The sequence below is a fragment of the Saccostrea echinata genome, unplaced genomic scaffold (genome assembly GCF_033153115.1).
Source record: "Saccostrea echinata isolate AGI-Se365-2 ecotype Australia unplaced genomic scaffold, CSIRO_AGI_Sech_v1 ptg000015l, whole genome shotgun sequence".
Lineage (NCBI taxonomy): Eukaryota > Metazoa > Mollusca > Bivalvia > Ostreida > Ostreidae > Saccostrea > Saccostrea echinata.
The window spans coordinates 994,693-1,019,586 of record NW_026889764.1 but is presented as its reverse complement, the minus strand read 5'-3'; the positions used below and the strand labels follow the sequence as shown (position 1 = coordinate 1,019,586).

Sequence of the window (24,894 nt, the reverse complement as noted above, 5' to 3'; positions counted from 1 at the left end):
TTGTTAGGCTTTCAGTCTTTTATTTTAACAAAGGTACAAAATTAAGCAACATTTAATGCACAAAAAGCACTGAATATAAGAAATTGTCAAAAAAAAAATCTTTTTTCAGCTTTTTAAATCTTATCATATGTACACAAATCCACAATCTAATTAAAATTGGATCTTTGATCCACTCGAAGTAGATCACTACATAAAAATGTTTGGGTAGTATTGTACTTGGAGTGGATCATCAAAGATTTTATTTTAATTAGATTGGCAAATCCAAAAACAAACTCACAAAAAAAGTCAGCAAAAATCTTACGTACAAAAGGCACAAATGAAAATTTCCAAACTGTTAATACCTTACAAATTAAGAGAAATTACAACACGTGTAGAAATTGGCCACAGAAAATCTGATTATTGGTAATGTGTATGATAATCACGTGTGTAAGATGATACAGTGATTTGATTTCCCACATTTGCTGTACATATATTTTCTCAACCCTGGGTAAGAAGCATTATGCTTTTTGAACAATTTTATTTTGCATGTAAAAAAATTAAAAGAGGAAAAGTGGATTCATACAATGAATCATTTGATGATTATGTTGAGAACTTTTTAGTCTGGAGAGAAATCAATGGTCAACGCTATGTTACAACTAATACATTTATTAACTTATTATTAAATGTATATTATATTAAATGTATATTATATTAAAGGTGGAAAAACAAAATAAAAAATAGAATTTGGCAAGCTATTCACAGAAAATTTGAATACTGAATTCCTAGCTAATTTGGCCATGTGGAACAAAAGCAATTTTTAAAAAGATAAACTTATGTATTCATTTCCTTTACACAGATCTGATTTTATTTAAAATGACCTAGTTACAAAAAAAAAAAATAAAAAAAAAAATTAACAATTAATTGTGTTTGTTTTCAGTACTAGTGGAATGCACATATGGTAACAAACATATAAACCAGTACAATGCCATATCATAAGCACTAATGTGAAAAAATATCACATATAAAACAAGTCGCATACAGTCATGTATATATACAAGATGATCAGACAGTCTCCATGATGTATTGCACACAAATCAATTCCTCCGACCGCGGCGCTTGATGGCAGCAGTACATTGCGGACAGAACCATTTCCCTTTTGGGGCTTGAGTGAGACCAACACAACCATAGTGAAACCATTCAATTGGACACTGATAACAAACAAAATATTCTGATTACTTTCTGTCAAAAATTATGTTCATTCATCATATCATTCATCATATTTTAATCTTCGAAATTATCGATGAACAGACATATTACAGCCTACACATCATTCATCATATTCTAATCTTAGAAATTATTGATAAACAGACATATTACAGCCTACACATCATTCATCATATTCTAATCTTAGAAATTATCGATGAACAGGCATATTACAGCCTACAAGAGAATCAATAAATAAATCAGCTTTACAATTGTTAATGAGAAAATTATAATTTACAGTTAAGAGTTAAAACTCTTGACTTTATTATATGTTTGTTCTACACTTTGGTGTCAGAGTGTGACTCCACCCAGTGAACAGTTGATGGGAGAGATACCAAGCAGTGATCATTATATGTCTGCTATGCTACACAGGAAGCATAAAAACTAGGTCAATGGAGTGAGTGAATGGGTCAAAATTAATTCCCCATGTACAGTTGTACATGTAAGTGTTGAAAAAAGTCTGACATAATGAATTAAGTTTTGGCTTTCATCTACTATACATATGACAAAACCTACATATCATACATGTATGGCAGAGCATCTACTGACATACAGACACACAAACAAACACATCTGTTGCCATAAAAAGAACCAAATCACACTCACATCATCATTGTCGCACCCCACCATGTCTCCATATGACACCTGGTTACACAGACAGTACCGTGGTTCATTGGGGTCATTCTGCCAGTCCACTGGCTGTCCGTTCTCATCCACTATCTGAAGGTCATTGGATGTGTCCTCCACCATGGGAGAGGCCACCTGGACTGACAGGGGAGGCTGAGGTGTGTTGGGTTGTGTAAGTGTGAGGGACGGAATGGAGGAACCGGACAACTGGTTCTGTGCTTCTCTGATCAAAGTGTTCGCTTTGGAGGTCGCTCTGGAATTTGTAAAAACATGTTGCATTCAATTTTGCATATATTTACATTTGCTGTGTTTTCTACTAAGCCAACTGTGAAATTGATTTGAAAGCCATTTTTTCTACTCACACGTAGCAATATACACTGAGAAACTTGCGCGAGAAATTCAACCATTGAGTATATTTTTAGTGCATTTAAGGAGATTTGATCCTGAGCTTTTGAGCAGATTTTGGTCTGGACCTTTTTTTCTAAAATTCTGCATCATTTTTAAAGTCTTACATGAAATCTGGATTCTACAATGCAAATTAAACTACATCCAATGAATGAACTGCAATTAAATTCCATTCAAATAGGATTAAGCCAGGAACTATGCTTTGTGGCAGAAGGTTTTTTCAAGAAGAAAATGATCAGTTTTTCCCTTTTGAACTACATACAGTACTGTTAGATTCCTATTTTTCCATGCTGGTTGCACACAGAGCTGTTTTTGCAGTGAAATGTTTATGCTGGTTCTGAAATATCTATTAAATTAGTTCTTATGAATTCTTTTATTATATTGTGACAAATATAGTAAATATATTCTGAAAGTCCAGGAAAAAATTGAGCCAATTTTAACATAAAATTAACACTTTTTTAGTAATATCTAAAAATTTACATCATAGATCCCCACTTTTGTTTTCCTTTTCTGAATATATAAGATAACTTTGATCAATCTGCTTAAATTCAGCAAAAGTTTAATACTTTAAAATAATTTTCTTGCTTTATAAATGTTTAATGCCAGAAAAATCACATTTTGTGAGTGCAGAAAGGTCAAATAATTGATTATGCGAAGCAATTTGAAACTTTTTCATAGTCTCAATTTTAATGTGTCTTCTTTTCAATAGACTAACAGTTTAATTTGTCCAATGATTTATTTGAATAAAAACATTGGAGGGAAAACGTCGAAGATGTGATTTTTGATTAAGACACAAATTTCAGTGCAAAAGGTCATATCAAATGTACTGTAGCACCAAAAGAAGCATATTGACCCCCATTTTTTGTTTTGATGTTTAATTTAGCTCTGTGTGTAGAAACTAAAAATATACTTGACAAAAAAAGTTCAAGACTTTAAATATCAGGATCCAACCTCGTTAGGCATATAAAATGTAAATATAAGGAAAAAAAAATATAAGGAATGTTTTTCAGTTCTGTGTGAGTTATTGGTGTGTAAATCACACAGACTTGCACGTAGGGATATTTTTCTTGAAGCACACTAGCGCTTCATGAAATATCCCTTCGTGACAAGTCTGTGTGATTTACACACCAATAACTCGCACAGAACTTGAAAACAATCCTTAAGTATTAACAGAGAAAGTTTTTTTTAATGAAAAAATTAAAAATGTTAAATACAGTGTACTCCTCCTTTATTTTTACAATAATAGCACCTTCAATTGATTACTAACTAGTTAACTGTAGCAATACTCATACAGTTGAACTTCGGTATCTCAAACACTGATATCTCAATTACCATGGATATGTTGAAGTGATTTAGAAGTCCCGACCACTTATTCTTTAAGCATTTTACCCCTGATATCTTGAATCCTCGGATATCTCGAAGTTTTTTCTCGGTCCCATCGAGTTTGAGATAACGAGGTTTGACTGTATTATATAAGTCTTCTATATGGGAATATTTGATTATTTGTACAAATATCACATCTAATTTAAACTTGCTTTATACCTTCTATGAACTCTATTTAAAACATCTTTTCCTTACAATTTAGGACTAAAGATTTACTTGTAAGAAAATATATGATTTAAGGTTCAACAATGACTAACTTTTTGGAGCGTGGAACCTTCTGTGTGATTTCTGACACTGGGTTGGGGGTGGAGGGCTGTGAACTGTATGTGTACTCCTTGGCAATATTTGGGATTTCCTTTGACAAGTCTTTGGCCATGGCTACATAACTGGCCTTCATGCTTGGAGTTCGCCTTCCCTGCTGGCCCATCTGTAAAGACAGTGATCACTGAGTCAAACAAATTGTCAACTTAAATTTACCTGATGTATTTTGGTTTCAGAAGTTTCATAGTGCAACTTCAACGAACAACAGATGAAAAAAAAAGGAAATTCAGATTTCCTGGTCAAAATCTGGAACCCAAAATACAAAGCTCCAAAAGAATAGACTCTTGCTGAATCAATTGTTAATGCTTGTTATGGGCTATTTTATGTTGAAGTCCTGTCTTGAAATATTGCAATATGCTAACAAATTATATTGTCTTGCTATTATATGTACATGTATACTCTTCTTTTTACTCTGTAAGAAATACATGTAAATACCACAAACTTGGCAAGATTTCTCTATCTCAAAGACATATATCTTGCTAGTGTTAAAGAAAATCACAAAAATTCTTTTGACCTGTCCGAGAATTGAAAATAAGTAAAGACTTTGAAGTTCATTAAAGCATCTTTGTGACCTGGACATGCTGCATCTTACCACTTGTTGTGTTGCTGCTATTGCTTGGGATGCTGCTGCTGCAATGGCTGCATTACTTCCTGCTCCCATGTGACCTAAATAAAGACAAAATAACTTAATATGTTCTTTTACAGTCTCTTACGAATTTACTTTAATCCGACTATTCAAAACATTGACTTGTCCCATACCCTAATGAAAAACCTTAAACAACATACTTATGTATATATATATATATATATATATATATATATATATATATATATATATATATATATATATATATATATATAATATTACCATTAATACAATATTTCAAAGCTTTATAATGATACAGACATAAAAACAATGTACATGATCCCTACCCAGACTGTAGCTGATGGACTGTGGCGTGGAGGTGGAGTTAAACATGGACAAAGCCGGGGAATTGGACCCAGAACTGGACTGCCGGCGACTGTGACCAATCGTCTCTCTTGCTGCTTCATTGGCTATGGTGGACAGGACTTTTTCTGTGGTCATTCGTTTTTCCGAGTGGTTTGTAACCTGTGACTGTGAATGAAGGAGCTTCCGCTCTAGGGAAGAAGGGGAATATACATGTAGGTTGTGTAACTTAGAATGCTTTAATGTAGCTTCTCTTGGAATGATACTGAATGCTAATGGAACACTGTAAATTTTTCTTGGCTAAAGATGCAAGTTTATTAACATAAAATAATAAAGTATCTCTGAAATAAAACTTAATGACATTAGTTTTTTGACATGAAGTAGTCTTAAATTGTCTTGTCATAAAGCATTGCTCAGATCAGGTAGATTCAGCATACGTTAATCAGGCTTACTTTCTGCTCTGTTGCTGCCCAGTGATGGAGGCTTATCCAACTCAAGAGATCCTGCCAGCAATAAGAGGAGAAAACAAAATAATGAATGTGTTCATCTTATTCATTTGGGTGTGGCCTTAAAATCTCATATAGATGCGTATTGTAATATATCTTATCAGTCAATATATATACAGTAAACCTTGTTATACTGAACTCAATGGGACCAAGATTAAACTTCAAAATATTCAAGGGTTCGAGATGAGGTTAAAAAAAATAAAGAAAAGGTGGTTGGGACCTCTAAATCACTTCTGACAACATATCCCTGCACAGGTATTCAAAACGTATGTATGGGTGTTCGAGATGATGAAGTTTAACTGTATATGCATGTATATATATTACATTTACCAAAGTGTACTATAGTGAAAAATATTTCCAGTATATATACAAACTTGTCTTTTTTTTGTATTAGTATAAGAGAGAAGGTATTTTTTTCCTACCAGAGACAGCCAAGGTATCAATTTTTAAAAAACAAATAATAGAAAAAAATGTTATTCCTCCACAGCATATACATTTATAGGTAAAAAAAAAAAAAAATAAAACAACCCATTTTACGTGTTAAAAAATTCAAAACTTTCACTTTGTCTGACTAAATAGTTACAACTTACGTTTCTCTAACACCTCTGTAATACCGGCATTATCAGCCTCGAGTTCCATCTTGAATTTAGACAACTCCTGGTCAAGTTTTCGTAAATGTCTGTCAACCTGATTCAAGTAAAGTAGAAAAATTCTAAACAGGTCAAAAGTCAACGAACAAAAAGTTACTGTTTTAATTTTGTTATAGTTAAATGAATGTTGTAGTACATGTATTGAATAAATGAGTATAAATATTAAAATTTAAATTACTTGTACAGTAATATAAAAAAAACATACTAGATCATATATGTGATTAGCTAGTTGTACTTTCTCATCAGCATCTTCAAGAGTTTTGTAATAATCCTGAAAAAAAAAACCCAAACATTCCATTCATTTTTCTTCATTTTCTTGTTTTTCTTTAAACTGAATACAGCAATAACTTTATCATAAGTACATGTATTAATTTATATCAATTAAACTTTGTACAGTGGAAAATAAATCAGAAAACTTTAATCAAAGGATCATATAACTAGTTTGTACAATTCTTTTTCTACAAATATTCTTGTATTAAATATACATGTACTTATTCAATATAATACACATTCATTTATACAAAGGAAAATTTTTTTCTCCTTTCAAATTCCATTTCTAGCTCATAAATTCAAAATCTTGTTCTTCCTGACATGATTATTATTAACATGCCATGAAGAATAGAATAAACTCTTGAGAATTTAACACACATATTTTTTTTATGAGTATGAATTTATACCTTGAATTTTTTTTTTAAAAGATGGCTTTATGTACCTGTTTTATCAGCTTAAACTGCTCATCTTTTGATTCAACCTTCATGTTTGGTTGAGTGCACTTCTTAAAAAAATTCTTTACTCTTTCATCTAGATTGTCTAAGGCATCTGTAAATACGATCATTTCAGAAACTGTAGAAACTTATTACATTTCATGTACCAGTATGCACAATACATGTATATTATTTTACTAACAAAGTATATTAACTAGAACTTGTAAATCAATATTTTTGATAAAATATTCTGCATTCTGTATTTCTTAGATCAATTTCAAATATAATTGATCGTTGATTGATAAATTTTTGTCTGAACAAATAAATTTAAGAGTGCTAAATGTTGTTCATGTATATCTGTACAATATGTTTAATTAGGAGCTCTCAAACTAAATCACACTAACTTTGAACTTGTAAATCCATTTCTCTCATCTCTGTTAGCCTCTCTCTCATCTCCATTGGCAAGTTCTCTATCACTGCAAGAAAAAAATCAAAATTACAAAGGATGCTGCAAGATACATATACCACTGACATGATATCAAGGCACTGTTAAGTATCTTTATATGTAAAGGAGGGTCAAGAATACTTATAAAATTTTTCAAAATACCTTGGAAATATTTTTTTTAAAGATGGCTATAAATAAATATAGATAACTCCATCATATCATCCATATAAATGTTATACTTTTCAGTAAACTATACTGCGTCTTGTAAGTCCAACTTTTTAAAAAAAACAATATTTAATATGACAAAATAGAACTATTCTCTGACGTCACATGCAAAGTCATGTTGTCTGAGGAGGATGCACACAATAGTTTTGTGGCATGGAAAGTGCATTAAATCGCTGTTTGTAATTTTTTTTCAAGTAAGTTGTTGCTATGCTTAAGCCACCATGTTGCTATGCACTGCGAAGGATTATTTGGAGTTTGGAATTTTTCACATGGACTCATAAAAATTTCTTTGAACAATGTGCAGATTTCAACCTGAATTTTCTCCGTTTGTACACAATGTCTATGGACCTCGCTGCGTCACTATTACATGTATGTATTGCCAAATGTTTATATGTGCTATGAATCTAAAACTTTTCTATATCTATGACTTATTAGTGCAATAGACGTTTTCAATATCAATGTAATCTGTCGCTTCATTTGCAAGTCAATTTTTTCCCTTTCATTTTCATTTTTTGATATGTCGTTCGCGTATTGTTTTGTACTGATATTTCAGTGCATGTATCATAAACCGTATTTTAGCAGCAAATATCGGTATGTATCTTAAACTATTTTGAATAGCTTTATAAAGCTATATAGCTATTTCAGCTCTAAAGCTAAATTAATAGATTGTGCTAAAGTGTTTAAATCCGCTTTTTAGTCTTTGACGAACACTTCATTTAAAATAATAGGTATATTTACAGCATTATCAAATTGCTACCTATTCGGCACTGACTAAATGACTGTAGGATTTACTGCTTCAAACAGCACATCCATGAATACCATGGTTGCATGTTTATATTCATTTAAAAAAGAAAGCTTGAAACTACATGCAGTAATAAATCAGAATGAAAAGCAGAAATATTTACCCCAACATATTCCTTTTTGATCTCTTATCAATTTACAAATGTATAAAAATATACCTACTCTCTAAATAATCTTCTAAGTACAACATGATTCTATTGTTAGTGTTTCCTTGCTTTCTTGTTTTTGTCAACTTTCACTTTCCAACCATGCGCCAATATTTTATGTAACGAGAGTACCAATTGGTCAATATATGATTTCTGAAAAATACAGATATAAAGAAATTTCACATAAATCAAAGAAATTCTAGTAAAATATGTTCAAAATAAATTGTGTAAAGCAATGTTTTCTTGAGAAGATGCCAAAATACCAAGTTTATAGGCACCGTGATGTATTATCAATTTAGCCAATGGACGCCAACTTAACACTGCAAAGAGGAGAAATTTTCGATCCCGATGTTATTTTTATAATCAGTGGAATTTTCATTTCTATATATGCAGAAAAGAGAACATGAAAATAACGATAGTTGATGGGTCATTACAGGGACCTATATACTAACTACTAATACTTAGTATATAGGTCCCTGGTCATTATTGATATTACATGTATTTCTCCCTATATCAGAATCTTTATTTCAAAATTTCCACAACCGAATGATTATATTTCGGACTCGACATTCAATGTTATCATCTGCTTTTGGAATAAAAGTTCACACACTGACTCAGTGACTGACACGGGGTTTTTAACTTTAAAAGTTCAATTTATAAACTGCAAAAGTTTATAATGCTGTCAAGGAAACTTTTACCCAAGGGAGTGTCAAATGCAATGAAAGGAATTGTTTGTCAATGCAGGTCATATTCGCAGAAGGAGGTACATATTATTCCACTTCTAAAGTATTAGGCTAAAAACTATTGTTAATTGCGGATCCAACCGGATTCAAAAGCATTTTGTTACGTCTAGTAAAATACTTAAATATGCTCTATGTTGCTATTTTTCGTCATTTATGACAACTTAGCACTTAGCAGCTGTCTCACTCGGGTAGTTGTGTGTTGGAAGTTTGAGAAATCAGTCCTATATAACTTTGGACAACATTTGAATTATAATTTTAATGTCTTATTTCTTATTTTCCCCATTGCTGTGTGACCTAGAATTTTGAGACATGACCTTGAACAAAGGTTCTGACACCGTCATTAGCACAATTACATTTGACCTTCGAGATTTTTTTCTAGTTGAGGTCATGACACATGTACATTTCATTTGTGATTTCAATTTGTATGAATTATCCGGTTGAAATTTAAAAGTCAATTTTTTAAAATCAAAGTAATATGCGTGTTTTAATTTTACACTTTAAGTCCTTGAAGAAAACATGTCTGTATGACTACCATGTCAAAAATGGTGGTAAAATGGTGCCATTTGCTGGATGGAGCATGCCTGTGCAGTATACAAATGGAATCTCAGAGTCTCACCTCCATGTGCGGTCAGCAGCAGGTCTGTTTGATGTCTCTCACATGTTGCAGACAAAGGTTACTGGTAAAGACAGAGTGCCATTTATTGAGAGCCTAATAGTGGGGGATATTGAAGGACTCAAAGACAACCAGGGAACCCTGTCTATATTTACCAATGAAAAAGGAAGTATTCTGGATGATTTAATTGTGTCAAAAACTGAGGAGGGGTACCTGTATGTTGTGTCTAATGCTGGCTGTGCTGACAAAGACTATAAAAATATGAAGGTATTTAGTTTAATAACGTTCACCATAATTTTCTTCTGAGCCAATAAATCTAATTTCTTATACATTAAATTTAAGAAGGAGATATTCTACCATTTTCTATGTTAATTATTTTATGACACATTTGTAGACTCAAGCTGAGAACTGCAGGAAGAAGGGAATGGATGTCAATGTAGAGATGATCTGCAATGGACTTCTGGCCCTACAAGGTGATGACAGGGAGTATTATAAAAAATTTCATGTTGTTCAGTGTGCAAATAATGGAGAAACACTGTGTGCATGAAAATTATTTTGGCAATGCATGCAAGATTGACCAATATAAAGACACTGGAGTATTCCCAGTCTTTATTTCAATGTCAAAATTTCTTGATTCATTTTCTGTAGTAAGAAATAACATCTATTATATAGCTTGTTGATGTTGACTGAATGTCTGATTTTAGGTCCGTCAATGGCTAAGGTGCTACAGGAGGGGGTTGACTTTGATCTAAATACTTTACCATTCATGACAAACAAGATGGCTTCAGTGTTTGGTATCCCTGACTGCAGAGTGACAAGATGTGGTTATACAGGAGAGGATGGAGTCGAGGTAATAGTGATGTATTGTTAGAAAAATGCTTAATGAAATGGGAACTTACTCTGTCAGGGTTCAGAAATTTCTTTCATAGGGAAAGTGTATACATAACCATGAAAATGTTGCAGTGGGTTGGAAGTTCCAACAAATTTATATTTTCTTTATGTTTTTTAACCTCAATATTTCAAACTGTCGGATATCTCAAAGTTTCAAAATGACGATGTCTGACAGAATTTTTTTTTTTTTAAGTAATGAAGTTGTTTTAAAGCATAGCATTTATATGAAATTCAAGTCATTAGTAACTCCTTATGTAACAAGGAACTTACAATGTAAGTTACAAAAATGTCAACAGGCCTGTACACTGTATATCTGCACTTTCATTAATCTATCCATAAAAGCATCCAAACCAACACACCTGTATATCTGCCCTTTCAATCATCCATCTGTACAAGCATTCATATCAACAGGCTTGTATATCTACCCTATCAATAATCCATCTACACTAGAGAGAGCAAAATGGTGAGTATAGTTTGACTTTTCAACCCCACATTTGCTATGCAGATGCTTAATGGACAGAGTAAAATGTATAGATTTAAATGTTTTATTCATACATATGTGATCTTGCACATAGGAATGGTCTGTGGCTAGTGGAAGAATTTAAGCCTATGGAATTCAGGGTAAAAAAAGTCAATGGTCATTGTTAAAGATATTCTCTGCATGTAGCTGTGGTGTGAACACAATTTGAAGAGTTCTACTGTCATAGTGAAGTTTGTTAGCCAATGTTGCCAATGGAAGAAGCCTGTTGAATCAAGGTCAACAAGTTAAGGTCAAGGAACTGTAGAGGTTAACAATGTTGTGAATTTGGAAGACACCATTTAGACTCCCAGTCTAAATATTCTTGCTAAAGAGCACAAACACTTGTTTCTATAATAAATTTTTTAACCCATAGTTTAATAATAACATTATTACACTATGGGTTAAAAAATTATTAAAGAAACCAGTGCCTGTGATACAGAGATATCATCAGAAGTTGCCAATTACACTGTATACATAGTTGTAAGCCAGAGGGTCAGATCAGAGGCGGAAGTAATTTTGACTGGATAATGGGCACATTTTTTATGCCCCCACCATAAAATGGCTGGGGGCATATATAGTGTTACCCTATTCCCTCTTTCTGTCATCATTGACTTTCCATTTGTTATCTCGGCAATAGTTGCACACATTCAACTCAAATTTGACATATGGATTAGTCATAAGAATATGCAGGTCAATTTCGAATTTGGTCATGGTCCGATGATTTTTGACAAAGTTATTCCTCTTGAACTTAAAAAAAAAAAAAAGAAGAAATTTTCAGTTTCCACTCTATAACTTTTGTAGGGATATATGTATAAGGTTGAAATTGCATATGCAGGTATTTTACCAGAAAATATAGATCAAGTTTGAATTTGGCCATGACTTTTGACATAGTTATCCCCCTTGAACTTGGAAAAGATTTAAAAATTCACAATTTCTATTCATTATCTTGTGCAATTTACAATTTGCAATTTGAAATTTTGGCTGCCTGCGGGGGGCATTTGTGGTGTTACAACACATCTAGTAAGAATATGACTACTCAATATCTTGAATGTAATGCAGAGATGCTTAGTGCAAATAGAGGGTCAATATCATGCCAGAGGCAGTGATTTGACACTATATCTATTCATCTGGCCATTTAGAACTTTCATTCTAGGATTGCAAATGCAATGCAATTCACTTGCTTTCTGGTGTCCTTATGTGAAATATTTTTTGTTTAGATATCAGTAAATCCTGACAGGGCTGAGGATTTGGCAAACACTCTGACTGGGTCCTCTAAGGAACAGGTCATGCTGATAGGTCTCGGGGCACGAGACACCCTACGTCTAGAGGCAGGACTCTGCCTCTATGGAAGTGACATAGATGAAACTACTACACCAGTTGAGGCTTCCTTAACATGGACAATAGGTGAAAATTGTTTTCAACATTTTATTGTACATGTACAACTTAGGTACTTTAAAGTGGAAATTTGTAGGGATAATTTATTTTAAAATAGGATGTTATCTCTCGCATATACATGTATAACCTCTATGAACCAATGCATTTTTACATAATTCATTCAAGAATAACAATACATTGTCCTTGTGTTTTGGTAATAACCCTGCCACGAATGATTTTTGCATGATTAACAATCACATTTACATTAACAATATGGTACCATATTTCATTTTCTCAAATTGCAGCTTTACTCTTTTTTACTCAAAAATTTTGGTACTTGGCCATCTGATATTTAGGAAAGATCCTTATGCTTGGCAAAGAGTACATGCATGTACTGAACTGTAGGCATTTATCCCATCTGTAAGACATGAAATAGCTCATAGAATATAATGAATTGGCATCAGTGTTTACATGTGTGTGGGTTTGGGAGGCTAAGTAGAGCACTCCTTGCCCTGCATGCTTACATTCTGAGAAAAAGATTTGATGAAAAACCATAAGACATTTTTTATTATCAGGAATCTGTAAGCTAAATTCTGTAATTTTTGCTTGTTCTTGAGAATTTTTACCCTAGGGAAAAATAGAGGAATTTCTTTTTGGAGATAAATACCAAATATTGGCAAGGACCTTTACTGTAGATTCCTAAATATACATGTACGTGAGGAATTAATTATCACGTAATTTCGCGAGAAACACCACTCTCAAAATAAAATTTACTCACTTTTATGAGGTCACCTGAGTCACTCAGGTGACCTATCCGTTTTTGTCCGTCGTGCGTTAACATTTAAACATTTAAACCACCAAAATTATTGCAATCTTTAAAAATCTTCTTCTTTACTCCTGGACATCAAGCAGTCAAACTGCTGGCATGATTGTAATAAGCATTGAGCCCTCTACCAAAATTGTGAATTTCATGGCCCCTGGGTCAGGGGTTCTGGTGAGGGGGGGGGGGGGGACTCTATTGATTATAAAGTGAAAATTCATAATTTCAAAATATTTTTTTCTACTCCTGGTTATAAAGCAAAGAAACAAATGTATAGTTATGATGAGGAAGGATGCTTTTACAAAATTTTTAAAACTGTGGTCCCAGGGGTTCTGTTGTTTCTCTGAAGGGGGGGGGGGGGGAGGGGGGGGGCTCTATTTGATAATATAGTGAAAATGTGTGAATTCTTTGAAAATCTTCAACTAATTGCATAGTTATGATGATGAGGGTACCTCTTCCAAATTTGTAAATTTTCAACATCTGGACCATTTAGTCAAGTGTTCTGGTCCTGGCCAGGGCTCTATTAATTTGTATTCTATTGAGTGAAGTTATTCCCCTTTGCCATTCACTTTTGATAATAATTCACTGTAGATAATGTATTTGAAAGGTTAATAGAATAAGAGAATTATGCAAAAACATTTATTGTATAATATAAAAAGTACTTTCATAGTTTTAATAATCAGGTAGACTTGGAACTAATAGATGAATAAAAATGAAACAAAAATAACTTATCTTCTTAAATGTTCTTCAAAGGCCAAGTGAGGCCAATGTGAGAGGTAGTAATATAGACATATTGTTAAAATGCTGCATGGTGATAGTGATAAATGGGGGACAGATAGAAAGATACTTAGACCAATTATTTTGTTGATCTTAATCGTACTAATTTTCTTGCTATTGGGCAACAATTAAAGCTTCATTTATCAGTTTATGGATCCTCTAAATTGTTGTACTCACCGTTAAGGCCCTTGGGCCTCTTGTTTTTATGGTGCTAAAATCCATGCAAAAATCTCTTAATCAACTGTCCACTTACGAATTATTGTTCTTGCATTTTGACATTAAACAGCCACTTTAAGATAATAAGTAATAAATTTGTTTTGAAGTTAAGGTCAAGCCAGCTGGGTGATATTTGCATTCACTGAAGGCTGGCATTATATAAAATATATGCTTCATTCTTGTTAAAATATATTCATTAAATTGAATTATTATAGATATGATGTATTTTACTGCCTTATGTAAATAAAAGGATACTATTCACATGTTGTTGGATATTTAGGAATTATCTTGAAATTTTATACAGTTGCTGTTGCTTATTCTTTTTCATTATATTTTTATTTTTTGTAATCAAGTTAAATTCTCATTCCATAAGGTGCACCCTTATATTTTTACAACTGAGCGGGGCCCTTTGCTGACTGGTCAGTTTTCTAGCTTTGTTCTATGAATGTAGGAAAAAGACGACGAGAAGAGGCCAATTTTCCAGGAGCTTCAATTATTTTAAGACAAATAAATGAAAAACCTGAAAGACGGAGAGTTGGTTTTCTCTCTTCTGGAGCACCTGCAAGAGGTAATCACATTGTGTAAACAATTAGAATCATTTTTTAAAGATTTTCAAATGATTCTAATCTTTCTCAACAAATTCAAGAAATATATTGCGTTTTTGTAGGACACACCAAAATTTATGATGAATCCGGCTCAGAATTGATTGGTGAATTGACTAGTGGATGTCCATCCCCATCATTGAAACAAAATGTCTCCATGGGTTATATCAAAAATTCTCACATCAAAACTGGAACCAAGGTCAAGTTTGAGGTCAGGAAGAAAAGGCTGGATGCTGTAGTATCAAAAATGCCATTTGTTCCTTCAAACTATTTTTCTCCTAAATAAACCCATTTTTCATTTTAGTGGACTGTTTATAATAAATTTGTTTCTGTGAGTTGTTGTATGATTGTACTGAAAATTGAGCTTTAAGAATATTAATGGAAATGATTACTGATGAGGTATGGTAAAAAAATTGTTGTATTTTTGGAAAAAGAGAGAAAAAAGAGTGAGGTTTGTTTAAGAATCTCAAGAAACTTCCATAATTTAAAAAAAAATTGCACTGTAATCTGGCATTACTAAAATATAAGCATTCTGTGTCATGTTTTCTTTTAATAATGAATCTCAGTTGATTACATCTTAGAAATTCTTACTATTAGTGTATCTTTTATGATTTTTTTTAATAGCCAGTAATGTGAATAGTGTATCAGATATTACATGTACACTAATGACTTCTACTTTACAGCATACTTATTACACATTATATTTTTTACACTCAAACTTCTACTTTGATTTATCTTTTCAATCAGTAAGTATTAATTCAGATCTCTGTTTTACAGTTATTTTGTAAACAATTACCAGTGTGTATATTTTAAAAGCCATGTTTATATTTGTGGTGCAATACAATATGTAGTGTGATCCTTTTACTTTGATTACTTAACTGTGTTTAAGAATTATAAGTGGACTCAGAGAGGTACATTTACTTGTCAAATTAGGTAACCTCAGGATTTGGATTCTCTTTTAAGGTCACCTGAGTCACTCAGGTGACCTATTGCTATCTGTTTTCGTCTGTTATCTGTTATCTGTTGTCGTGCAGGTGTGTATTGTGCAGGTGTACGTCGGGTGTAAACTTTTCACATTTTCAACTTCTTCTCAAGAACCACAGGGCCAATTTCCACCAAACTTGCCACCAAGTATCCTTGGGTAAAGATGATTCAAGTTTGTTCAAATGAAGGGCCAGTGCCTTCTTCCAAGGGGAGATAATTAAGAATTAGTGAAAAATTAATGGTATCTTTTAAAAATCTTCTTCTCAAGAACCACTGGACCAGGTAAGATGAAACTTACATGGAAACATCCTCAGGTAGTGTAGACTCAAGTTTGGTAAAATCATAACCCCCAGGGGTAGGGTGGGGCCACAATGGAGGATCAATATTTTACAAAGAAATACATAGAAAAAATCTTTAAAAATCTTCTCTAGAACCACTGGGCCAAGAAAGATGAAACTTATGTGAAAATATCCTCAGGTAGTGTAGATTCAAGTTTGTTAAAATCATGACCCCCGGGTGTAGAGTGGGGCCACAATGGAGGATCAAAGTTTTACATAGAAATATATACTTAATGGGAAAAATCTTTAAAAATCTTCTTCTCAAGAACAGCAAAGTCATGATGAGTCATATTTATGTGGTAGCATCATGATGTAGTGTAGATTCAAGTTTGTTCAAATCATAACCCCCGGGGGTAGGGTAGGGCCACAATAAGCGATCAAAGTTTTCCATGTGAATACATAAGAAGAATCTTTAAAAATCTTCTCAAGAACAGCAAAGCCATGATGAGTCATATTTATATGGAAGCATTCTCAGGTAGTGTAGATTCAAGTTTGTTCAAATCATGACTCTGGGGATAGGGTGGGGCCACAGTGGACGATCAAAGATTTACAAAAGCTTCTTCTATCAGTTTATTATATACTCTATGGATCTTCTATAGATTGTTGTTTTATACTCACGTGACCGTTCAGGCCCTTTGGCCTCTTGTTATTAAAATAAAAACTTTGACCTTCAAGGGGAAAAAAATTACAAAATATTAAAGAAAACTTTATTTATAAGTATATTATTACGAACCTGGGCTCTGTTTTCTTGTTAGAAAAATATACTTAGGAGGGATTCTTGTCTGGTTTCCGACTAGACAAAATATTCCAAGTATATTTGCTTGTATGTCTTATAAACTTAGCTGTAATGTATTTAAAAGATCATATTTTTCTTTACTCATCATAATTGTACAATTTTAAATAGAAATGGTAAACTGAGTTTGAAATCCATAAGGGACTATATTTTTGGCACAACTGCGGCATATGAAAATATCTCCATTTCTGCCTATCAGAATCACTTACAAAACATTACATGTGGTTAATTTTTTTAAATAATCAATGACTTGAAGAAATTTTGATATGTAACTATAAATAATGCCCTAAAGTTTTAAAACATAGCAAATAAAAATGATTTTCTAAACAAACTACAACCTTGTTAGCTTTTGAAAGCCTCCAACCTTAAAACACATTTGAGCAAAAAATCAGTAAAAAATGTTCTTTCTCTCTTACTAAACGGTCAAAGCTTTTTTTTTGTATCATTTTGTATATTTATATGACTACTTTACTATATGTAAAAATAAGAAATATTTAAATATAAGAAGTAGATAAAAATAACTAATATATCCTAAAAAATTAAGAAAAACAGAGGAAATCCGGATTAGCCAATATCTATTTAAGTTAAATAATGTCAATTAATTTGGTAGAATCATCTGATAGACCCGATATGGTAACATCTTTTCGTGCAAAAAGAAAAAACATTTTATCTTTTGAAATTGAAGTATGCATCACATGATTAGCAACAGTAATTTTTTACTCTAAATGTCAAGGAAAAAGATAATGACCTTGACCTGACCTTGTTTCTAAAATAAAATGGTCAAATTTAATCTAATTGATACCATCACTTAGTGATATTGTCTTCTTGAATCCATGAAAATTTCATTAATTTTTAAATACAAGAACTGTGAGTAGAATGAGAAGAATCCCTCCTTAAATAAAAATATTTTGTATATGTACCTACTTTTGGAGCTTATTTAATATGAATTGAGATGATGAATATAAGGACAGACAGTGTTGACTGCATTAAATAGTCTATGACCTACAGATTTGCCAAGTAGGAAAAGTTTCAAATAAGTACTTGTTCAGTACATAGTAATGTAGTGTTCAGGCAGGTTCAATTGCTAATGGCCAGAAGCTCAGTTAGTAGAACACCTATGTAGAGTTCTGTGGCCCAGGTTTGAATCCTAATAATCCATTTTGCCCTGAACTGTTGGTGCTAGGCCATGCATTTAGGAAGTGACAGGGGAAAGACCTCCAAGGAAGAGCTAAGGGGCTAAAATATTCAATAAGGTAGGAATGTGATGGTCAGGTAAGTTTGAAGGCTAGGAAGCTCAGTAGAGCACCTGTCAAGAATTCAGGGGCCAGGGTCAAACTCTTGCATTTTGTTGCAGGCCCCTGGAAGGCACTGCCCTGCACTTGCAAATTGACTTCTGACCCTTGGCACAATAGCCAATTTCTTGGTATTTAAAAATAGGGTAGGGTACATAATCCATGCAAATGCAACTTTCTGACTGCTAAATAAGCCTAGGGAAATATTTGTAGGGCTTGAAACAAGCCATTGAAATTTATATATATATTCCACATTGAAGGAAAGAAACTGATTTCTGTAATTTATTGATATAAAAATGTTAAACAAAGATGACAAATACATCAAAGTATTAGACAATAACAGCACTATAACAGTAAGACACAGGCACAAACATTCACATACATAGATACAAGTACACCTAATAGTTATGTACTGTGCTGTAGTGGAAAACACAATCATGTAAGGCATGAAGCAAAGCAACATCACGCTGGATTTTACACGATCTCCTTAATACATATGATATATTATATGCATCTATTGATTGAATTCAGTAAATAAAACCATTTAATTACTAAATTCAAATAATTTCAGAATACTAGTTAACTAGTTCCTTGGATCAATACAAGAAAATTTTATTAACGTTAATAATAATGTTAAATCGCCAAGAACTATGACGGTTCCTATGAAGAGAAATTGTTTCAGTTTTCGGTATAAGTTTCACTAACATGCTTGCCAAGAAATCTGGTTTGCATGGCAATGTTATAATTATATTGCTCAAGAATACGCCAGTGTGTTCAAAATTTACAATCTGTAGATCATGCACTAATTCTTAGAACATGTACAATCATGAATTCATGCTCTCTGTCTTTTCATCCATCACAACCAAGTGAGTTCGTATTTAGTCAGAAATCATACATTACTGCACTAAACACGTAGATGACCCCAAATGCCTTAAAATATGAATCCTGTTACAATAAGTACCCATAAAGTACCTTATATGTAAAAGAAAAAGAAATGAATACTGCATCAAAATGATTATGCAAAATGAAGCACTTTTAAATACTATACATCTGACTCAATCAAATGTTCAATACACCGGCAAGAACAAATAATTGCAAATCCAGCGTGTATTCAAAAGAAGTCTATAAAATATTTTGCACACAGAGGAAAATTTCTGTCCGAGGTAAAATGAATTCCCTGACCATTTTAATAAACTTCATGATCACTCCTATAGTAAATCCAAAAACAAATACGCTTCAGCAACATAAACAGTTCAGTAATAACATACTTTGTCAAGAAGTAACACATTTGCATATCTGAATCAGCACTTGCAACATTTATAAATTAATTGAGCAGAATGGAGGATTTTTGTGTACACATAATCTTAAAAAACCACAAGATGGTACTACCCTCTTTTGCTCATTAGTGTACATAAACAACAAATTCTGTATAAAAGCGATTGAGAAATGAGACACCGAAACTGTTTCACATGATCTTAAAGAGGAAGAGAAAAAAAAAAAACACAAGAAAAAGTTTTAACCAATCACAGGTTTCTTGTGCGCCCTCATTAGTTTCTGTCTTTTGCTCCAGTCAGAGAGTCTCTGGGTTGTCCTCCTCGGCAACATGAGCTGATTACAAGCTGTGACAATTTTGTGTTCATTTTTACGGAGATACATCCTTGCATCTTTTTGCATCTGTTTGATTTTCTCCGGTTTGATTTCATTAAGCATGAGGTTGTCTGACATGTAAGGATTAAATCTGTAGTAGGTGGCCGGGGGTAGTAGATCCTGGAGGGTCATGTGTACACCTGTAAAAACAACAGTTATATACAGGACTTGTATGTGTATGAAGTATCAGACTTATAAATTAGAATACAGGAACTCTTTATTCCAAATAAGATAACTACTTGTAAAGGTAATCTTTGGTTCACAATGATTGCAAACATGCTTGTTAACAACACCATTATATTACTAGGGTAAACAATTAAAAAACTGGTTCTAGTTAATATACATGTAACTAATGTGTAAAATACATTGTTTATCATCAGAAAGCAGATTTACTACTTGTAGTCTTGGTCTTACTACAAACACTCTTGCTTACTTTCTGTATTTGTAGCACTGTCTATGATGTTGTCAATCTGTTTCCTTGCTGAGGGAAGACTAGACATGAGTTCAAGGTTGGGTTCGTAGCGACCATTACCAAGGGAGATAACACACTGGATGGGTTCATCTGGCCACAGGAGTTTACACTCATGAAGGGCCACAGCTGTTGGATTGTTGTGCATTATACCTCCATCCTGTTTCCAAGAATAAGAAAAACTTTATTTATTATCAAGTTGTTATGGTAACACACAGGATATATAATGTAAAATCAATATTAACTTTTCATGAGTTTTATACCGTATATCCAGTTAAAATCCATAAAGAACTTTAATAATATATATATATAATGTACATCCTAAACACTGTTCTTGCACTCTCACCTGGTGAATGTACTCATCAAGAATAAAAGGTTTGTAAAATCCTGGGGCAGCAGACGAGGCCCTGATACACTCCCACACCCTGTGTTTACAGCTGCCAGGGTACATGGAGTAGACCCCTGGGGGGAGGTTATAGGTACGAAACATGTAGCTCTGTAGGCGACTGATGTTGGAAAGGGTAGATAAAGCTGAGTACTGCAAAATTCAAAGTTTTAATGTAAATGCAATAAATTTAAAAGTTAACCTAAAGAGAAATAGGCAAAACTACGAATGCTCTTTATAAGAGATTAAAAAGCTAACCTTAACTCTGACAGGGTAATGAGACACTTTAAAACTAGTATATGGAAGATACGTAATTTTATTATATGTAAGACAGCAACAATTAGTTTTACCTTAGGACAAAGAGGATCTTCTGAGAAATCTGAGAGGAACTTTTCCCCCATCTTCTCCCTGCATCAAAATAAATATAAATTATCAGAACTATAAGACAAGAAAAATATTTTGAAATTTTGAAGACAAATGTCTACATGCAGGACATAGACTATTAACATTTTATATCAAATGAATCACCTTCCATAAAAAAACCCCCAAAACTAAGCAAATCAAACAAACAGAAAATTATTCTTATCTGCTGATTATCACCTGAAAAAAACTCAGCATTATGCTGTGTGTCTTACTTGAGAATTCGTTCCCAGAGTTCCACATCGTAAAAGGAATGATCAAGGACGAGCTGACTATAGCCTCGTGTTTTATTCTGTGTAAACATCTGTCTGCTACACTCCAGGTACAGTTCCTCACACTCTGTAATACTGCGCCGAAACAGGAATAAAATAGCCAGGATAAGTGACCCTGTACTGACCCCACAAACATAGTCAAACAGTTTGTAGATTGGTTTTCCACAATGTCTTTCCATTTCCCTGAGAGTCTGCAGAGCCACCAAACCTCTGAAAAATTCACCAGTGAGAGTACATTATACTGAGTCACAAGATAATTATAGAGAGGCTGCATGTGTATGTTAGTTGACATTTTTTAAAGGGAAATAACTCTTCAAGAGTCATTTAATTACATCTTTGATAACAGAAAACAAGAGAAATTAGATCCTTTAAAAAACAATTTTGAGTTTATATATAGTATTTACATAAAAGTTTGTGATTTGATGATTTTTTTTTTGAATTTCAAATCAAATTTGTAGCCAATAAGACTCTTACTTTGTGCCTCCTCCATCTATGGTGAGTATGTTGACTCCCTGACCTCTGGGAGGATGGACATGCCCCATCAATGTCAGAGCCTGGGAAATCTCACTCTGGGCTAACTCACTGGATGTGGTTATCTGCATCCTGAGAAGAACTGGTAACAGTCCATGCTAAATACAGAAAGAGAAAATAAAAAATGCAAGGGACACAGATGACAATAACTTCACATTTCCATTTTAATATTTTTTATTTTTATTTTTAAATATTTTTATATTTTTAAACTTGGGAATTAAATGATTTGTCATGAAAACTAAAAAGTTTGCCAATGCACTATATACACTTTACTTTTCTTATGTGCATTTGTCTGTTTGCGATAAGGTGACCATGCTGATTGGGCAGAATAACTTTTGAGTTATCACTTATTTGATTCTAATCTCTTTTTTTGGTTATGACAAGTCAAGAAAAATTATCAAAATAAGCTGACCAATGAGCCCTGACAAACATGACAAAGTGATTCTATTTGTGTAGAATACAGAAGATAATGGATGCAGAGGATTTTAGTTGGAAAAATTAATATTTTACACATACCGCTACCACTTTATTTAAAATCATACGCCCAAACATGCTCAACTAATCAAGCATGGACAATATGTTTGTGAAAGAAACCTTATGTTATCAAACAATGCATTGATAAAATTCGAAATTAATCATGTTAATTCAGGTTTGTCATGTAAACATTCAATTAAGATGTATTTCTATTTGAAATCAACAGCTACCTTCAAAGCAGTTTGTCTTTCATCGGGATATAATATAAGATGGTGGCAGAAATCCTCCAGACGTTTAAGCTTGGAGTCGGAAGATTCTGCCCGGCTAATTAACTTGACGTGTTCTAATGTTTTTCTTGAAATAGTAGAGCGTGACACATAGTCTTTCCTTACGATCACTTTTTTCTTTACTTCTTCTTGTGTGGTAGGGTCCTTGGCAGTGGTTGCCCAGAATCTGTCCAGTAAATGTCTCAGACCCTTGTCTTCTGCCTGACTTTTTGGTATGGAAGCATTTTCACTGAGATTTTGTTCTAGTTCTGTTCTTGTCAACTTGACTGGTCTGTACTTACTTTCAGTTTCTGCAGTTGGGTCATAAAATGACAACACTGAACTTTCTTCAATTTGTGATGAAAAATCTTTTGATGCAACAACATTATCATTTTCTTCTGGAAAAGTGAATGTTTTTTTCTTCTGAAACTTTCCTTTTATAGATAAGGATGGTGCTTTATCTAAATAATCTTTTACAATGCTTGGTGTCTTGAGAATTCTGCTGGAAACATCACCATATGCATCTTTTAATCTGTCTGTAAATGCACTAGTAATCCCTATTCGGTGCAAGATATCCTCTTTTTTATTCTGTGTCTGACCAAAGTGGAATTTTTTTACTGTTTCAGGATTGGTTGTCCTCTGTGAGAATGTTTGACTTGTTTCTACATTTTGATGAAGGCACTTAATACTCAAAGGGCCTCCCAATGTGTTCTCAAATAATTTAGGACCTGAACATGATGCCCGCAGCACAGACATTCCCGATTTATTACAATACTTTGAATTTTCTGGAAAAGAGTTTAAAGAACTTGATATATAATTATCAAAAGTAATCTAAACATTCTTATAAAAGCAATGCATTTATAACAATAAAAGTTTATAAATATTATTTCTAACAGTTAGTTTAAAGAATCACTGTACTAAGTGGCTTATGAAATGTAAAATTCGGGTTAAATGGATATCTGGGTTAATAGGTCAGATAAATATTTTGATCCAGCTTCTTTATCTGAAAAAATTTAAAATATTTAAAACTTGCATGTTGATCTGGATAATAATTTGTGACATACATGATGATATCATATGGTTATGGTATCATCATGAGACTGTGCTATACAAACACAATATTGGCAATTTTCCCATAAATATTTTTTCTAAATCTGGGGTACTTGACTCTTGAGACAGTCGGGAGAGGGGGGGGGGGGTATATTTACAAATCAATTCTACCAAAACTATTGTGAGTGAAAGATGAGACCATACAATGAACATGTAAACATTATCTAGGCTAATATATAAACATGACAAATGAAAACATTTCCCCCAGACTTGCTCAAGGATATATTGTTTATTATCAGATAGATAATGTTTAGATCTTTGACAATTAAAGAATAAATCATTAATCAAGGCTGAAAAAAATCAAGTAGAGTTATAGATATCCCCCTACCTATTATTGTAATCCAAGTTCTCCGAAATACTGAAATAATTTCTTGATGTTTACAAACGTCAATGTTGTGAATGCGTCATGAAATATGGCGTGACAGCATGACCTGTTGAAAGGCGCCCTCTGATTGGCCAATATGAAACAGGGCGATGAAAACGTTTCAAAACATGTTGGCGTTTTGTGTGTAATTTTGCATTTTTTAAACTTTGCTTAATTTCATTCTTTCACAATGCTGCGATAGACAGCAAGATATTTTTTTAAATCCCCATTTTAAGATTAAAGAAAAATGTTTCAAAGTAAAAATAACATACTGCCACACCTACTCATTTAACCAATGAGGGAATAGCTCTCAGTTTCATGTCAAAATCACTAAAACTCTTCAAACAAAGGAGCATGAAAGCTACTTAAAATTCTTTTTTGCTACACAGACTGTTTTGTACACATGTAATTAGGGGTATGTTACCGTAACAGATAAGTTTTGCTTTCCTAATCGTAATAAGATTAAAGAACATACTAAAACTGAACTTTAAAAAAATACATAATGACATGTTAATTTTACTTAACGTTATATTTTGGCAGTATGTATGTGTGGATTTTCAATATTTTACATTTAAATGTTTAAATAAAT

General features: G+C 32.9%; 3 protein-coding genes across 3 annotated transcripts; 1 reads left to right on the top strand and 2 right to left on the bottom strand.

Moving 5' to 3' along the window:
• Nucleotides 1-8,559, bottom strand: LOC133187697 (inhibitor of growth protein 3-like). Its single transcript, XM_061323100.1, has 11 exons — nt 8,421-8,559; nt 7,192-7,263; nt 6,796-6,902; nt 6,289-6,354; nt 6,024-6,120; nt 5,380-5,430; nt 4,912-5,118; nt 4,571-4,644; nt 3,915-4,084; nt 1,849-2,122; nt 1-1,187 (listed from the first exon to the last, which is right to left on the bottom strand). Exons 1-11 carry the CDS (start codon nt 8,446-8,448, stop codon nt 1,074-1,076), a joined length of 1,260 nt encoding a protein of 419 aa, XP_061179084.1. The 5' UTR covers nt 8,449-8,559; the 3' UTR covers nt 1-1,073.
• A 456-nt stretch (nt 8,560-9,015) lies between these two features.
• Nucleotides 9,016-15,725, top strand: LOC133187695 (aminomethyltransferase, mitochondrial-like). The gene is made up of 7 exons (XM_061323099.1): nt 9,016-9,167; nt 9,650-10,027; nt 10,155-10,233; nt 10,465-10,610; nt 12,389-12,575; nt 14,810-14,926; nt 15,026-15,725. The coding sequence occupies exons 1-7, from the start codon at nt 9,081-9,083 to the stop codon at nt 15,244-15,246; spliced, it is 1,215 nt and encodes a 404-aa protein (XP_061179083.1). The 5' UTR covers nt 9,016-9,080; the 3' UTR covers nt 15,247-15,725.
• Nucleotides 15,726-18,635: 2,910 nt separating this feature from the next.
• LOC133187362 (calcium-independent phospholipase A2-gamma-like) lies at nt 18,636-24,325 on the bottom strand. The gene is made up of 8 exons (XM_061322705.1): nt 24,270-24,325; nt 22,796-23,616; nt 22,035-22,189; nt 21,504-21,770; nt 21,219-21,276; nt 20,830-21,021; nt 20,448-20,643; nt 18,636-20,154 (listed from the first exon to the last, which is right to left on the bottom strand). Exons 2-8 carry the CDS (start codon nt 23,585-23,587, stop codon nt 19,883-19,885), a joined length of 1,932 nt encoding a protein of 643 aa, XP_061178689.1. The 5' UTR covers nt 23,588-23,616; nt 24,270-24,325; the 3' UTR covers nt 18,636-19,882.
• Between the last annotated feature and the right edge of the window lie 569 nt (nt 24,326-24,894).

Bases quoted from the DNA above. Each gene is read 5' to 3' on its own strand.
- LOC133187697 (XM_061323100.1), bottom strand. From the start codon at position 8,448: ATGTTGTACTTAGAAGATTATTTAGAGA. The intron at 6,121-6,288 runs GTATGTTTTTTT...TACTTGAATCAG, and splicing joins CTAATCACATATATGATCTA to GTTGACAGACATTTACGAAA. The intron at 1,188-1,848 runs GTGAGTGTGATT...GTTTGTTATCAG, and splicing joins TGGGGTGCGACAATGATGAT to TGTCCAATTGAATGGTTTCA.
- LOC133187695 (XM_061323099.1), top strand. From the start codon at position 9,081: ATGCTGTCAAGGAAACTTTTACCCAAGGGAGTGTCAAATGCAATGAAA. The intron at 10,234-10,464 runs GTGATGACAGGG...GTCTGATTTTAG, and splicing joins TGGACTTCTGGCCCTACAAG to GTCCGTCAATGGCTAAGGTG. The intron at 10,611-12,388 runs GTAATAGTGATG...TTTTTTGTTTAG, and splicing joins CAGGAGAGGATGGAGTCGAG to ATATCAGTAAATCCTGACAG.
- LOC133187362 (XM_061322705.1), bottom strand. From the start codon at position 23,587: ATGTCTGTGCTGCGGGCATCATGTTCAGGTCCTAAATTATTTGAGAAC. The intron at 22,190-22,795 runs GTAGCTGTTGAT...TTCTGTATTTAG, and splicing joins AAAGACAAACTGCTTTGAAG to CATGGACTGTTACCAGTTCT. The intron at 20,155-20,447 runs GTAAGCAAGAGT...TTGTTTTTACAG, and splicing joins CAGTGCTACAAATACAGAAA to GTGTACACATGACCCTCCAG.